This window comes from Myotis nattereri (genome assembly GCF_964212035.1).
Source record: "Myotis nattereri genome assembly, chromosome: 11".
Classification (NCBI taxonomy): domain Eukaryota; kingdom Metazoa; phylum Chordata; class Mammalia; order Chiroptera; family Vespertilionidae; genus Myotis; species Myotis nattereri.
Genome location: NC_138086.1, coordinates 20,639,269 through 20,654,548, shown reverse-complemented (window position 1 = coordinate 20,654,548; position 15,280 = coordinate 20,639,269). Strand labels below are relative to the sequence as shown.

The window sequence follows — 15,280 nt, the reverse complement described above, 5'->3', positions numbered from 1 at the left end:
GCCCATCAGGGGGTTGGGGTGCTGCCCCCTGTCACTCACAGAGCAGGGCCCATCGGGGGTTGGGGCTCCGTACCCTGTCACACACAGAGCAGGGTCGATCAGGGGGTTGGGGAGCTCCCCCCTGTCACGCACAGAGCAGGGTCAATCAGGGGGTTGGGGAGCTCCCCCCTGTCATGCACAGAGCAGGGCCCATCAAGGAGTTGGGGCACTGCCCCCTGTCACACACAGAGCAGGGCGGATCAGGGGGTTGGGGTGCCGCACCTTGTCACACTCAGGGCAGGGCCAATGGGGAGGTTATGGCTTTACCCCGTCACACACAGAGGAGGGCCCGTGGTGGGTGGTTGGGGCGTCACCCTCTATCACCCCACAGAGCAGGGCCGATCAGGGGGTTGGGGCGCCGCCACTGTCACACTCAGGGCAGGGCCGATGGGGAGGTTATGGCTCTACCCCGTCACACAGAGCAGGGCCCATGGGGGTGGGGGGTTTGGGGCGCCGCATCCTGTCACACACAGCAGGGCTGATCAGGGGGTTGGGGCACCGCACCCTGTCACACACAGAACTGCAGGGCGATCAGGGGATTGGGGAGCTCCCCCCATCAGGCACAGAGCAGGGCTGATCAGGGGGTTTGGGCGCCTTCCCCTGTCATGAACAGAGCAGGGCCGATAGGGAGGTTGTGGCCCCGCCCCCTGTCACACACAGAGCCGCAGGGCGATCGGGGTTTGGGCGCTGCCCCTTGTCATGCTGATCCCGGTGCCGGGAGGCCTCGCGGCTCTGCTGATCCTGGTGCTGGGAGGCATATTACCCTTTTACTATATAGGGTAGAGGCCTGGTGCACGGGTGGTGGCCGGCTAGTTTGCCCTGAAGGGTGTCCTGGATCAGGGTGGGGGTCCCCACTGGGGTTCCTGGCCAGCCTGGGTGAGGGGATGATGGCTGTTTGCAGCTGGTCACACACCCTTCAGGGTGGGGATCCCCACTGGGGTGCCTGGCCAGTCTGGGTGAGGGGCTGAGGGCTGTTTTCAGGCTGGCGGGTGACGGAAGCTCCCAACCGCTCCTTTTTTTATTTTTTTTTTTATTCTGGGCCAGCTTTAGCTCTGAGGCTCCAGCTCTTAGGCCTCGGCTGCTGAAAGCAGGTATCTGGTTTGTTTGGGTTCTATAATCGAAATAATGTATAACTCCAGCTCTGAGATCCCCGCTCGCTGAAAGCAGGTTTCTGGGGTTTTGTTTAGCTTCTAAATTTGTTACAATGTTTCAAACTGCCGGCTCAGAGGCCGGCAAGGCAGGCGGGGAACGTTGGTTTCCTCTGACACTGAAGCAAGCAAGCCTCATGTTAGTTTCAAGCTGCCTGGCTGCCGGCCGTCATTTTAGCTGGCATTTAATTTGCATATCACCCTGATTAGCCAATGGGAAGGGTAGCGGTCATATGCTAATTACCATGTTTCTCTTTTATTAGATAGGATACCAGGTAGATGTGTATTTTATCCTCTTGCACAATCTTTTGAGATTGTTTTTATTATATAAGTAATTTATATTTAGGAAATGTGCAAAAAGACACAAAAACATTAACCTTAATCACTACTCAGAGAACACCCACACACATGCCCACATCATCGTAAATATTTACAAAGGTGTGTTTAGCCTATGCATGCTGCGCTATAACCCATTTTTTCTTTACAGCATGTCTCTCCATAACTTCTTTTTACTGTGTTATATGGAATTGCCATATAAATAATTTTGTACTCTCAGAGGATTTTAACAGGAAGGAAGAAACATCACACTTAGAAGCCTGTGATCTCAATACCAAGTATACTGTTTATACATCATTTAAATTAACAAAGAACTTAGGAAGGTAAAGGGATGAAAGAAAGAAAACTATGTACACGATGAGGCATATTAGAAGAAGTAATGTAGCTAGGATGTGTCTTATTAGAGAACTTTCTTTTGTTTTTTTTTATACATTTATTTATTTTAATTGATTTCAGAGAGAGGAAGGGAGAGGGATAGAAACATCAGTGATGAGAGAGAATCATTGACTGACTGCCTCCTGCATGCCCTCTACTGGGGATTGAGCCCGCAACCTGGGCATGTGCCCTTGACCGGAATTGAACCTGGGACCCTTCAGTCTGCAGGCCGACGCTCCATCCACTGAGCCAAACTGGGCTTACAATATTATTGATGATTATCCCTATGCTGTACTTTACATCCCCATGACTGTTTTGTAACTACCAATTTGTACTCTCTAATCTCTTCACTTGAAGGATTTTCTGACTTCTATAAAATTTTAACTGAAACCAAGATTTCACAGCAACACTGAGAAGAAAATGGCTAATAAGAGAGAGAGAGACACATTTGAGTGTTTTGTTTGTAATCAGGGAAAGTAATTTGGCCAATTTATTGAAAAAGCAGGTTTGTTGGATAAATGTTAGGTTGGCTCACAGAATGGTAGTTGTCAAAGAGCAAACCTTAAGAATGGGATGAGCCGAAACCGGTTTGGCTCAGTGGATAGAGCATCGGCCTGCGGACTGAGGGGTCCCGGGTTGGCTCAGTGGATAGAGCGTCAGCCTGCGGACTGAGGGGTCCCGGGTTCGATTCTGGTCAAGGGCATGTACCTGGGTTGCGGGCACATCCCCAGTGGGAGATGTGCAGGAGGCAGCTGATCGATGTTTCTCTCTCATCGATGTTTTTAACTCTCTATCTCTATCCCTTTCTCTCTGTAAAAAATCAATAAAATATATAAAAAAAATTATTAAAAAAAAAAAAGAATGGGATGAAACTCTGGACAGTTCTGGAACCTCTGCTGCAGGTGGCAATGGGTCTTTTCTCTGAGGATGCCCCACTATTTTTTAACTTATTTTTTTTAAATATATTTTTACTGATTTCAGAGAGGAAGGGAGAGGGAGAGAAAGAGAGAGAAACATCAGTGATGAGAGAGAGTCATTGATTAGCTGCCTCCTGCACAATTCCTATTGGGGATTGAGCTCGCAACCCAGGCATGTGCCCTGACCAGGAATCGAACCCAGGATCTTTCAGTCCACAGGCCGACACTCTATCCACTGAGCCAAACTGGCTAGGGCTATTTTTCTAACTTCTTAACACATTTTGTACCGCTCAGGAGTTTTCTCGTGTTTCGCGTGCCATCTGTTAAGGACCACTCACGAGTGTTCTCGTTTTTCACACCCATGGAAAAAGGAGTGAATCTAGACACTTATGTAAATTTTGTTTGGTCCCTCTTCATAGAGGAAAATGTTTTACGCAGTACCATATGTTAAAAAAGTACTAGGAACTTTAATTGCTTGTTTTTGTAAATAAAAATGTTATAATTATTGAAAAATAACACCTAAAGTGCATTATGATGGTTTAAATAACGTGCAGTTTGCCCAAAAACGTGTGGTCCCTGGCGTATGTCTTAGAGATTTCTATGCGGTACGCAGTGTGTTAAGGTGTAACAAATTCTGTAGGATGTATTAATGTAAATGTACAACTCAGTGAAATTTCTCATATTTATATACAAGGTTTGGCAAAACATGTATATGCTCATATACATTTACATATGTATATTTATATATATGAATGTATACATGTATCCGTGTAACCACCACCCAGATCAAGACATAAGTTTCCTTTGGGTGGGACACTGCTGTTTTGAAGTGAATCTGCATCTACAACTTCTGGTCTTTGTATAACTCTGTTCAAGTTTTAAATTCCTGGAGAGAGAATCTGATTGACAGAGGAAGGTCAAGGGGCACGGTCACATATCAGAAACCTGGCCATTGGAGGTCTCCCCTATTGGTGCTATTCCTCAACAAGGCAGAGTGGTCTTGAGCAAGGGAACCACTCCAGTTGGTGTCTAACTCGCTCATTTTGTAACCAGAACATGGGATCTTTTGTAATTGACCTTTCTTGTGATCTAATTGTCTTCCATAGAAACCTGTCCTTTGACTCAGAGGAAGAAGAACTTGGGGAGCTCCTCCAGCAATTTGGAGATCTTAAATATGTCTGCATTGTCTTACATCCAGACACAGAGCATTCTAAAGGTATTTGTTGTCAGCTGGTCAGGCCCTAGAAGAGTGAAACTACTGCCATGGGCACTGAGGGGTTCACATTTAGCCCAAGTTTCTATGGTCCATAGAAGCACCAAAGACATTTCTGAGGTTGTCCTCTATGAGGTCAAATTCATGCAGCATATTTCATGCACCTGCCAGCCATAATTTTGCCTAAGCTTTTTAAGCCCTTATTTACTTTAGGGTAATGAATTCCATTTGTTGTTCTTTGAATTTCAAATGTGATAACATCTCATGGGTATTAATTATTCCACATTGCTTGACATTACTGGGATCTTTTTAGTTGTGTTTCTTAGAGATGGAAGATGATAGAAACTTTGTCGCAGTGGTAACAGAAAGAAAGAAAACCTATGTAAGAAGGGTTCTGCTGTAGATTTTTTTTCTTAAAGCTATTTATTTGAGTTTCCAGGGTTGACCATTCCTCATTTCAGTATATTACTTTTCATAATCTTTGATTTCATCAATTACAGTCATTCTTCTAAAGCAATTCTTTTTTTAATGTGGTTTTTTTGTTGTTACTTCTCACCCAAGGATATTTTTGCATTGATTTTTTAAAATATATTTTTATTGATTTCATAGAGAAAGGGAGAGGGAGAGAGAGAAACATCAGTGATGAGAGAGAATCATTGATTGGCTGCCTTCTGCTGCCCCACACTGGGGATTGAGCCCGCAACCCGGGCATGTGCCCTTGGCCAGAATCGAACCTGGGACCCTTCAGTCCACAGGCCAACACTCTGTCCACTGAGTCAAACCGGCTAGGGCTCCATTGATTCTTAAAGAGAGGGGGAGAGACAGAGAGAGAGAGAAACATCGATATGAGAGATACATGGATTGGTTGCCTCCTGCACATGCCCCAACCAGGGCCTGAAACCAAGGTACATGTCATTGACTAGATTGGAACCCTGGACTCTTCATTCCATGGGCCAATGCTCTATCTGGCTAGGGCTCTCTCTCTTTTTTTCTTTTTAATCCTCACCTGAGGATTTTTTTCATTGATTTTTAGACAGAGTAGAAGGGAAGGGAGAGGGAGGGAAGAGAAAAGAAAGAGAGTGAGAAAGATTGGTTGGTTGCCTCCTGCACACATCCAGAACAGGGCTGAGTATTGAACCCACAAATGAGGGACATGTCCTTGATTGGAATCGAACCCATGACCCTTTGGTCCAAGGGCTGGTGCTCTAACCACTGAGAAAAACTGGCTAGGGCATTTAAAAAAAAATCCTATCTAATAATAGACAAACATGGTAATTAACCACACCTCCATTACGCTTCCCATTGGCTAATGAGGGTGATATGCAAATTAACTGCCAACCAAGATGGCGGCCAGCAGCCAGGCAGCTTGAAGCGAACATGAGGCTTGCTTGCTCTAGTGACAGAGGAAGCCAAGGTTCCCCGCCTGCCGCAGCCCAGCTCTGAGCTCCAGATGCAACAATGTTGCAATTATAGAAGCTAAACAAACCCAGAAACCTTCTTTCAGCTGCCAGCATGCCCAGAGCTTAGAGCGCCAGTGATGACAACAGAGTTTCAATTATAGAAGCTAAACAAACCCAGATACCGGCTTTCAGCCAGCCACGGCCTCAGAGCTGCAGCTGGCTCTCAGCTCCAGTGACAGCTATAGAAGGTAAATAAATCCCAGAATTAAAAAAAAAAAGAGGCTGGGAGCTTCAGTCACCCACCAGCCTGAAAACGGCCCTCAGCCCCTCACCCAGACTGGCCAGGCCCCCCCAGTGGGGACCCCCACCCTGAAGGGAGTGTGACTAGCTGCAGACAGCCATTGGACCGTCATCCAGGCTGGCCAGGCACCCAAGCGGGACCCTCACCCTCATGTGGATCACCCTTCAGGGCAAACCAGCTGGCCCCCACCCATGCACCAGGCCTCTATCCTATATAGTGAAAGGGTAATATGCAAACTGACCCTAACAGCAGAAAGACTGGGAATGACTAGTCACTATGACACACACTGACAACCAGGGGGCAGATGCTCAATGCAGGAGTTGCCCTCTGGTGGTCAGTAGCTCTCACAGCGGGGAGCTCTGCTCAGCCACAAGCCAGGCTGATGGCTGCCAGTACAGCGGTGATGGTGGGAGCCTCTCCTGCCTCCTCAGCAGCGCTAAGGATGTCCGACTGCAGTTTAGGCCTGCTCCCTGCTGGCAAGTGGGCATCCCCCGCAGGCTGCCGGACTGCCAGAGGGATGTCTGATTGCCAGCTTAGGCCCAATTACCCGGGGAGCAGGCCAAAGCCAGCAAGTGGTCACCCCCGAGGGGTCCCAGACTGTGAGAGGGCACAGGCCGGGCTGAGGGACCCCCTACCCTGAGTGCACAAATTTTTGTGCACCGGGCCTCTAGTATAGATAGATAGATAGATAGATAGATAGATAGATAGATAGATAGATATTATTGATTTCAGAAAAAAAGGGAGAGGGAGAGAGAGATAGAAACATCAATGATGAGAGAGAATCATCAATCAGCTTCCTCCTGCACGCCCCCTACTGGGGATTGAGCCTGCAACCAGGCATGTGAACTGTGACCTCCTGGTTCATAGGTCAATGATCAATAACAGCCACACTGGATGGGCAGTGAATTCTTAATTCATTCTGATTCTTGATTCCTTTGCATTCTACCAAAAGCTATGAACCATCTCCTCAGAAAAAGGCCACTTCTGAGAGTTTGTGGGCTCCCTGGAGCCTATCCATGGATTGTTAACCTACTTTTTAAATCATCTTATTTTCCAAACTGATGAGATCTGAGCATTTTTGGGTTTTACTTGGTTAAAAAAGACGTACACGAGGCCTTATGATGGAAAGAAAATGGAACTGCTTCCTGGAGATTCGGGATCTAATCCCAGCTAGATCATAGCCCAGCTGGGTGATTTTTGGCAAATCATTTAACCACTGTGGGCTTTTGTTTCTTATCTGTAAAATCAGTGTGTTCAGCTAGGGTAATCACTTAAGGTGCCTTAAGCTCTGATATTCAATTATACTTCTCCATTTCCAGTATGTTTTTGTAAAAATGAGCAACTGGAATTGCATAGAATGTTTCAAGTATGGTAAGATATTGCTTTAGTGTGATGTCTTTTGTCCCTTTTTGAGTGTGTGCTGTATTGGGTTGATATTTTCAGAATGTAGTCTACAATTGACTTGCCTCACTTTCTACCTTGGTCTGTTAATTTTAGTTGAGAGTTAATGATCTTAAGTATATTTTTCATTATTTTTTGTTAATGCATGTCTTTCCCTAGCTCATAATTAAATTTTTCTGTCGCTTTTTCTGCCTACTCACTCATACAGCCTTGGCCTCGTCCTCCAGTTTATCCCATCAGCAAGCCATTTCACTGCCCGGAAGAGCTGAATATTATCTGCAGACTTTTAGGGAAGTGTTAAGACTGAATTTAATACTGACCCTGGAAATTCCAATGATAAAATTCCTACCCATTCAGAGAGAAATACCCATTTTTTTCATATTGGACAAATAGGATAATCTGCCTATTAGAAACATTTCCTCCCCAAATTTCTTTTTTTTTTTAATGTATTTTATTGATTTTTTACAGAGAGGAGGGGAGAGGAATAGAGAGTCAGAAACATCGATGAGAGAGAAACATCGATGAGCTGCCTCCTGCACACCCCCTACTGGGGATGTGCCTGCAACCAAGGTACATGCCCTTGATGGGAATTGAACCTGGGACCCTTGAGTCCGCAGGCCGACCCTCTATCCACTGAGCCAAACCGGCCAGGGTTCCTCCCCATATTTCTGTATTTGTTTCTTTATATGGAGTATTTATTAATGCCGGGCATTATAGTAGTGCTAGGGATATGGGAACAGTCAAGAAACATGGCCCTTATTCCTCAAGCACCTAGTCTTTTTGTGAAGATGCCATCTGAATGGGGCTATAAATAGAGATGTGAGTGAAGGACCGGCAGGGTGGGACACTTGGCTCTGCCTGGAGGAGGCAGGAAAGATCTCACTAGATGGTGACACTTGGGTTGACCTGCCCATGTGTTCTCTCAGTGAGTCTGCTGCCATTAATTTTTTTTAAAAAAATTTATTTATTAAATTGATTGGGGAGACATGGTCAACACGAACACATAGGTTTCAGGTGTGGGTTTTTGTGTTACAAGATCTGTATATTGTACCATGTGCCCACCACCCAAAGTAAAATCTTGTCCTGTCACCTACATTAGGACACCCTTCTCCCATCAATGAGTGAAATCATCTAGCTTTTTCTGACTGACTTATTTCATTTAGCATAATATTCTCAAGGTCCATCCATGTTGTTGCAACTGGCGCTATTTCACCCTTTCTTATGCCATTTATTCTTATTGGGGACAAAACATCACTCCCCCAGTGGGGAATACTAACACAATATTATGAAACTTATATTTAAAATAAGGTTGTGGTTTTTTAAATGTCAATAACAGAAATTAGGATGGGCTAATTGGCCCTGTGTCTAACCAGTGAGAAATTCTGGACTGTGAGTTGAGAATTGAGCTCATGGGTTTCTGGTTCACTGCTGCATTCATTCGATAGAGGCCTGAGCCTTTTACTCCACGAGGCAGGTGTCCCCATATCTAATGCCTCCCAAGTAACAATGATGACAGTGAGATCTGTAATTAATTTCAGGGTTAAGTGGTCGCTGCCTCATTTTTTAAATCTTGTAATAGGCATGCAGTAAGTGATGCTGGATAAAATGTTAGGCTGGAATTTCTCCAGCATGTCTTGTGGATATTTGTTACTAAGGAGAGAGATGGTAAGACTAAAGTTCAAGGAGTATTGGAAAAGATGAAGGAAATAATAAAATTTCGTTGCGAACAGTTGTGCTATTTTTTCAGTACCTGACAGCGCCTGTCTCAACGGTATTTAACAAAAGGATGCTACCACCCCTTCCACTTGTGTCAGCCGCCCACCATTTGTGTGTTGTCTTTGGCCTCTTGGTGGTCCATGGGAGTTTAACATTCTCACTTGAATTTTGTCTCTCTGTACAGGTTGTGCATTTGCTCAGTTCATGACTCAAGAAGCAGCTCAGAAATGCCTTGCAGCTGCTTCTCCAGAGACCGAGGTAAGGAAGACATTTCCTTTACCCTGTAACCCAGGCAATAGTGGCTCCTAGAGGCAACACCTGCTGTTTATGCAAAGCATCATCATTATTATTATGTTGTCAATAATGCAGTAATAGTCAAGCTTACATTTATTGGGCACTTAGTGTCTCATAGGCACGCTCATTAGATAGGCACATGCATTTTCTTATTTAGTCCTTACATCAGCCCTATAGGGTTATATAAGGCTAGTATAATTGTATTGCCATTGTCTGTTAAATTTTCTTGAGTAGAGATAACACTACCATTTCATTAGCTTTCTTTAGATTACTAAAAATTTGCTTATTTACAGATCAGTTCCCTCAGTTTGAGCCTACTTTGGGCCTAATCATCTCCCATAAAATAAATTATTTAGTCCTGGCTGCCCTAAACACACACATGGCCTTTTGCACAGCTATAGTAAATACTGTTATCTGGGCCAAAATATATTGGGGTTGGGTTCCATAGCTTAATTGGTGACTGCTGTTTCCCTTTCTTTGCTGTTTCTTGTCAGTTCCTTAGTTTTTACTTGTTATGTGTTTTAAGAGACAGGGTTGCAATCTGTTACAGGGTGGCGGGCTGAAATTGGATGGCCGGCAACTCAAGGTTGACTTGGCAGTGACCCGTGATGAGGCTGCAAAGCTCCGGACAAAGAAGGTGAAGAAGCCGACCGGAACCCGGAACCTCTACCTGGCCCGAGAAGGCTGTGAGTAGTGGATGGGAGACGTAAACCAGGCCTCTGAGAAGCTGGCCCTGTGCTGTGACAGTGACCCAGCAATATTTATGTTTGAGGGCATGTTTCACATTAAAACCCCAAATGTCCTCATTAGCAGTGTTTTTTATTATTATTATTTTAATGTTTTTTGTTTCTGTTTTTAAATTTTTTTTTTTTTTTTTTTTTAATTTTAGAGAGGGAGGAGGGGAGAAAGAAAAAGAGAGAAACCAATGTAAGAGAGATACATTGATAGGTTGCCTCCTGTACGTACCCTGACTGGGGATTAAACCTACAACCTAGGTATGTGCCCTAACCAGGAATTGAACTGGTGACCTTCCGGTGCATGGGATGATGCTCCAACCAACTGAGCCACACTGGCCAGGGCATAAGTGTTATATTATTATTTCACTTTAGTAGATGTGGCTTTCTGTTTGGAAACCTTCACCCAGTTTGTAGATGAGCCAGTCTCGTCTTTTCTGCCTGCTGGCCTTTAGATCTTTTCATCGGAGATTGGCAGGGCAAAGAGGGAGGAAAAACTCAAATTACCTTTGCTTCTTGTCATCATTTCTTTTTTTAAACATGTATTTTTATTTATTTCAGAGAGGAAGGAAGAAGGAGAGAGAGAGAGAAGCATCAGTGATGAGAGAGAATCATTGATTAGTTGCCTTCTGCACACCCCACACTGGGGATCGAGCCCACAACCTGGGCATGTACCCTGACTGGGAATAGAACCGTGACCTCCTGGTTTATAGGTAGATGCTTAACCACTGAGGCACGCTGGCTGGGCGATTTATGTAATAAGAGGTTTTCTGAAAGAGTGAAAATTACAACTAAAATTATTCTTTGGATTTAAAATGTGTAGAGTGCCTTTCTCTTAGTGTCAAAAAGATAATCAGAAATTAACTTTAGTTAAAAAAAAAAAAGAGAATCCCTCCCTCTAGGTCATACAGTATTTGTCAGCCCACCTGCTGCACAACTGCCCAGCGAGGACTGGTAATGTTAGGTCATTAGCCTTCGATACGAGGCCTCTATATGGTGATTTGGCTGTTTTCTGGGCTGGCTTATTTCACCACTTAGTAATGATCCCCTAGTACATGAGCAGTGAAATTCCAAGGGCCAGGGTAATGGTGGAGCAGTTTTGCATCCAAATGCTTAAAATGTACTTATTTTCAGAACTTCCTTTATGCCTTTCCAGCTGGTGCTGGGCATGTAGGGGAGGGAAGGAGAAGAGGAACGAAATTACAAACTATTCAGAGCAGCAGTTGCCAACCGGTGGTCCGCGGACCACTGGTGGTCCGTGAGGTCTGAAAGGTTGGCAACCGCTGATTCAAAGTATTAGTCCTTGAGAGCAGCTCTGAGCTAAAAAGTTAGCCCTGTAGCCTATTTCTGGCCCTACCCAAATGCCTCTGTGTCCTGGCCAGCAGAGTCCTCTGGGCCCTGTACAAAGAGCTTGCATCATTCAAATCACATTCCTCTTGTTGCTCAGTGAACATTCCCTTGCTGATGTCTTGGCCTTTTTCCCTCTTTCTGCAGTGATTCGTGCTGGGACGAAGGCTGCAGAGGGTGTGAGCGCGGCTGATATGGCCAAAAGAGAACGGGTGAGTAGGTTAGGTACCACCCTTCGATTCGACATGATTTATTATAAATCAATAAGTAATAGTTATTGTATGGTAGAGGAGTTTATTCAAGAGCCAAGTTTTGGTAACAGGCCATACTTACACTGTTGTTAGAAAAAAGCACACAGGTGAAACAGCAAATAACCCAAAGTTATCATAACATTAGCTCACCATTATATGCATTAGAAGAACTGGATCTTATTCTTATTTTCCTAATGCTCAGCAGTAATGTCTGCTGAATAGTATGCTTAGAGATCATGGAGTAGACACTTAGAGGCCAGGGCTGTGTATAATTAGGTGTCAGTGTAAATGCAGGATAACGTAAGAAAGGCAGTTCCGAGTAGGCTGGAATCGGTAGGGAAGAAGGTAGATGTGGGTCTTGAGATAGTTAAGATGTCCGTTTTGGGGAGGAGGAGGAGGAGGCCTCCAGATTATACAGTCATTTTTGGAAAGCTCCATGTTATGAGAGTTTCTACTGCTGACTGATGCCCTTAAATCCCTCTGCTGCTTGGTAATGTTAGTTCCCAGGATCTTTTACCTTTGCCCACATAGCTTACTTTCAGAGAGCTAAGCCAACCTAGAATTAGCTGTGGAACCTGAAAGTGCAGCAGGTGATGGACAGAGATGAGAATATAACGACAGGAAGAGGTAGTGTGTCTTTTGTGTAGTTTCCTTTCTAGACTAGTGTTCTCAACCTTTTTTGTTAGTGAGCATCCGGAAATGATGGTATTTGATTGGCATTGTATACCCTTTTCTGATCACATTGCAGTAGTGACACATTTAATTTTCTCTTAGATGAATTTTTCTAGCAAAAAGCTCATAGAGTATATGCATTATAATTCACAGCAGGCACAGCTTTTCCTGGAAGAAAAATCAGACTTTTGAACTTGGGCCTCTTCAAATATCCCTTTACCGTTCATTTCCAGAGCATCCATTTATTTTGTGATTTGTTAGAACCTTTGCCAGATAAGGAGCAGCAGGAATGAGAAGACTTGAAAGAAAAAATGTAATTTGAACCTTTTTTCTGCTAATTTTTCTAATTTAAAAAAAAAATCAGGAGGAGAATGTCATCTTTCATCTTTGAGACAGGCTGCCCTGGGCCAGTGTTTTGTGCAGCATAGTAGAGGCTGATGCTCTAGAAGCAGAATTCATTTCTGTGGTCAGGGATATTCCTTTGCCTAAAGGTGGCAGAGTAGAGACAAGACAGCATTCTCTCAAGTATTCTTTAAAGAAATTCTATTATTTTTGGAAAGACTAATAGTTTGAGTTGGTGGGTAGATCAGGACTGGGCATAAATGTTAACTACAGCATTATTTATTATTTACTCTGGGCCAAGTTTTGAGGTCAAGATTTTATGTATATCTCCCCATTTTGGCCTTGCATCACTGCTGAGAAATTGACATTATACTAGTATTTTGATCTACAGTTCCACTTTGTAGGTGAAAATATTGTGGCTTAAAAAATTTCATGTAACTTCTCCAGTTAGGGCTGGATTTCGAATTCAGTCTGAGGCCATCCATGACTGTCCCATGTGCCCACCATCTTGTCTCCCGATCCTTTCTTTCCCTGTGCTGGGACCGTACAGCTGCAGGGCGGGTGATTTCCCTCCTTTTCTCTATGTGCATAGTTATTGGATGGGGTCGTGGTTCTTTCCTCTTGTAGAACTGTGAGCCTGCATTTTTAAAGGGTGGATTAGATTGTTAACAGTTTTTTGTTCTTTCAGTTTGAGCTACTGAAGCATCAGAAACTGAAGGACCAGAATATCTTTGTCTCCCGCACCAGGCTCTGCCTGCACAATCTCCCCAAGGCCGTGGATGACAAACAGCTCAGAAAGTTGCTGCTGAATGCCACTAGAGGGGAGAAGGGAGTGCGCATCAAGGAGGTGAGAGTTGGCCCTGCCCACTCAGAACTTTGGTCCTGGGTCAGATGGAGCATTTATTTTCTGGCTGTGGTGCTAGCAGATTGACACATTTTCTTCTGGACACATTGTCAGTAGACAGGGCGGACTTTGGCAGTTTTCGTGCCTTTTTTTTTTTTTTTTTTTGCCTTTTTTCTAAGAACTGCCTTTCACATCTGACCAGATTGCAGTAGAATGTGAGGAAGTCTCTGCCCTAGTGAAGTACTTTAGCAAGCACTTACTAAATGCCCGCTGTGTGCTCAGCATTATGCCAGGTGCTGTAATGTTAATTTTCTTGCAGAGAAAATCACCTGTGTGCTTTGCTCTTTAGAAGAGCATTTTGCTGTCCTTTAGGCTCCCAGCCCATGGTGAGAGTCCTCAGTGCCCTGTGATGAGCACAGGGAGCTGCACAGGTCTTCAGCAGCTGTGCTAGACAAACACTGTTCACACCGACACGGTTAGACACGGAGAACAGAAGCCTTTCTGCTTCCCGTTTCCCCCATGGCGGCCTGCATCCCTGTGTCATAGTGCTTACTATTACGCTGTCCTGCAATTGTTTATCAGTCATTTCTCCAACCAAACTGAGCTCTTTTAGGGCAGGTGTCATCTCATTGTTTCTAATGCTTGGCATAGCACCTGGCACATAGTAATCTGTCGATCAGTATTTCCTGAAAAAGTAACATAGCCAGTGTTATGAATCTTCTGTGCTGTTTCATCCCCATAACTTTTCCTAATCCCTGAGAGCTTCACCAAAATGTATGGTATTGGTATTTGGGGAATTACGTGAGAGAATGTGAACATGCCACTCTTGGTAAAACTGTTCAAAGTGTTACTGGTATAGGGGTCAGTTGTGTAATTCCTCATATCAACATCCACAACACTTAAGTGTCTGCACTTTTAAAACCTGTCATTTAGAGAAACTTATGTGTTTTACAATATCTGCATTGTATTGAGTTTTTTTCTTTAATTCTTTCATATGTGTGAGTATAGTGTCTCAGCAAGAGAGTAAGCTTCTTGAGGACAGGAACCTCATTCTATGCTTTTCTTGATTTCCCTATAGTGCACGGCACAGAGTAGATACTGGACATACACCAAACGAGCATCCAGGTGGTCCTAATGCCTAGACCTAATGCCCAGCTTCTACGAGTAATAGAATGTGAATGATCAGTTTTCCCAAGATTCCTTGCTGTATCTCAGTACCCCAGGATGCCTATTACATTCAGCTTAAGGATTTAGGGAAAGGCCACATCAGGGAGGATCTGAGTGCCCAGCAAAGACTGCTGAAGCTTCTTTTTGTATTTCTGAGACTGCATGTGGTGCAGGCTTCTCCCCATGCCTGAAATGCCTTATCTAAAGCCATCAGGCTTTCTTCCTTCCCTTCTTTAGTAATTTCTTTTCTTTTTTTAAAATATATTTTTATTGATTTCAGAGAGGAAGGGAGGGAGGGAGGGAGGGAGGGAGAGAGAGAGAGAGAGAGAGAGAGAGAGAGAGAGAGAGAGAGATTGATCGGCTGCCTCCTGCACACCTCCCACAGGGGATCGAATCCGCAACCCCGGCATGTGCCCTTGACCGGAATCGAACCCTGGACCCTTCAGTCCGCAGGCTGACGCTCTATCCACTGAGCCAAACCGGCCAGGGCAGTAATTTCTGAGTGGTTTCTACAATGATGAGCTCTAGCACTACATTTTATCCTCAGTGATAACTTAATATACAACTTCAGGTACCATGGACCTCTCAACTTGCATGTATTGTTAGTAGTTAGTTATTATAATTTCTTCTTGGAGAGTCGATTTTATATGCATGCTTATTTGTAGGTCAGTATCGATGTCTGTAAACCCCTAGAAAGCATGAAAATACCTATTTAATTTGCTTTGTGCTCTCAGTAGCTGTATTCTAATAAAACAGACAGTCACAGTGTTATTTTAGTACAAC

At 44.2% G+C, this 15,280-nt stretch overlaps 1 protein-coding gene across 1 annotated transcript in view; it reads left to right on the top strand.

Moving 5' to 3' along the window:
• RBM28 (RNA binding motif protein 28) overlaps nucleotides 1-15,280 on the top strand; it is a 33,092-nt gene that overhangs the window by 10,551 nt on the left and 7,261 nt on the right. Inside the window, exons 10-14 of the mRNA XM_081102189.1 lie at nucleotides 3,922-4,031; nucleotides 9,031-9,104; nucleotides 9,691-9,826; nucleotides 11,369-11,433; nucleotides 13,175-13,333. Of these exons, the coding sequence (XP_080958315.1) occupies nucleotides 3,922-4,031; nucleotides 9,031-9,104; nucleotides 9,691-9,826; nucleotides 11,369-11,433; nucleotides 13,175-13,333 (544 nt within the window). The remainder of the gene's footprint in view (nucleotides 1-3,921; nucleotides 4,032-9,030; nucleotides 9,105-9,690; nucleotides 9,827-11,368; nucleotides 11,434-13,174; nucleotides 13,334-15,280) is intronic.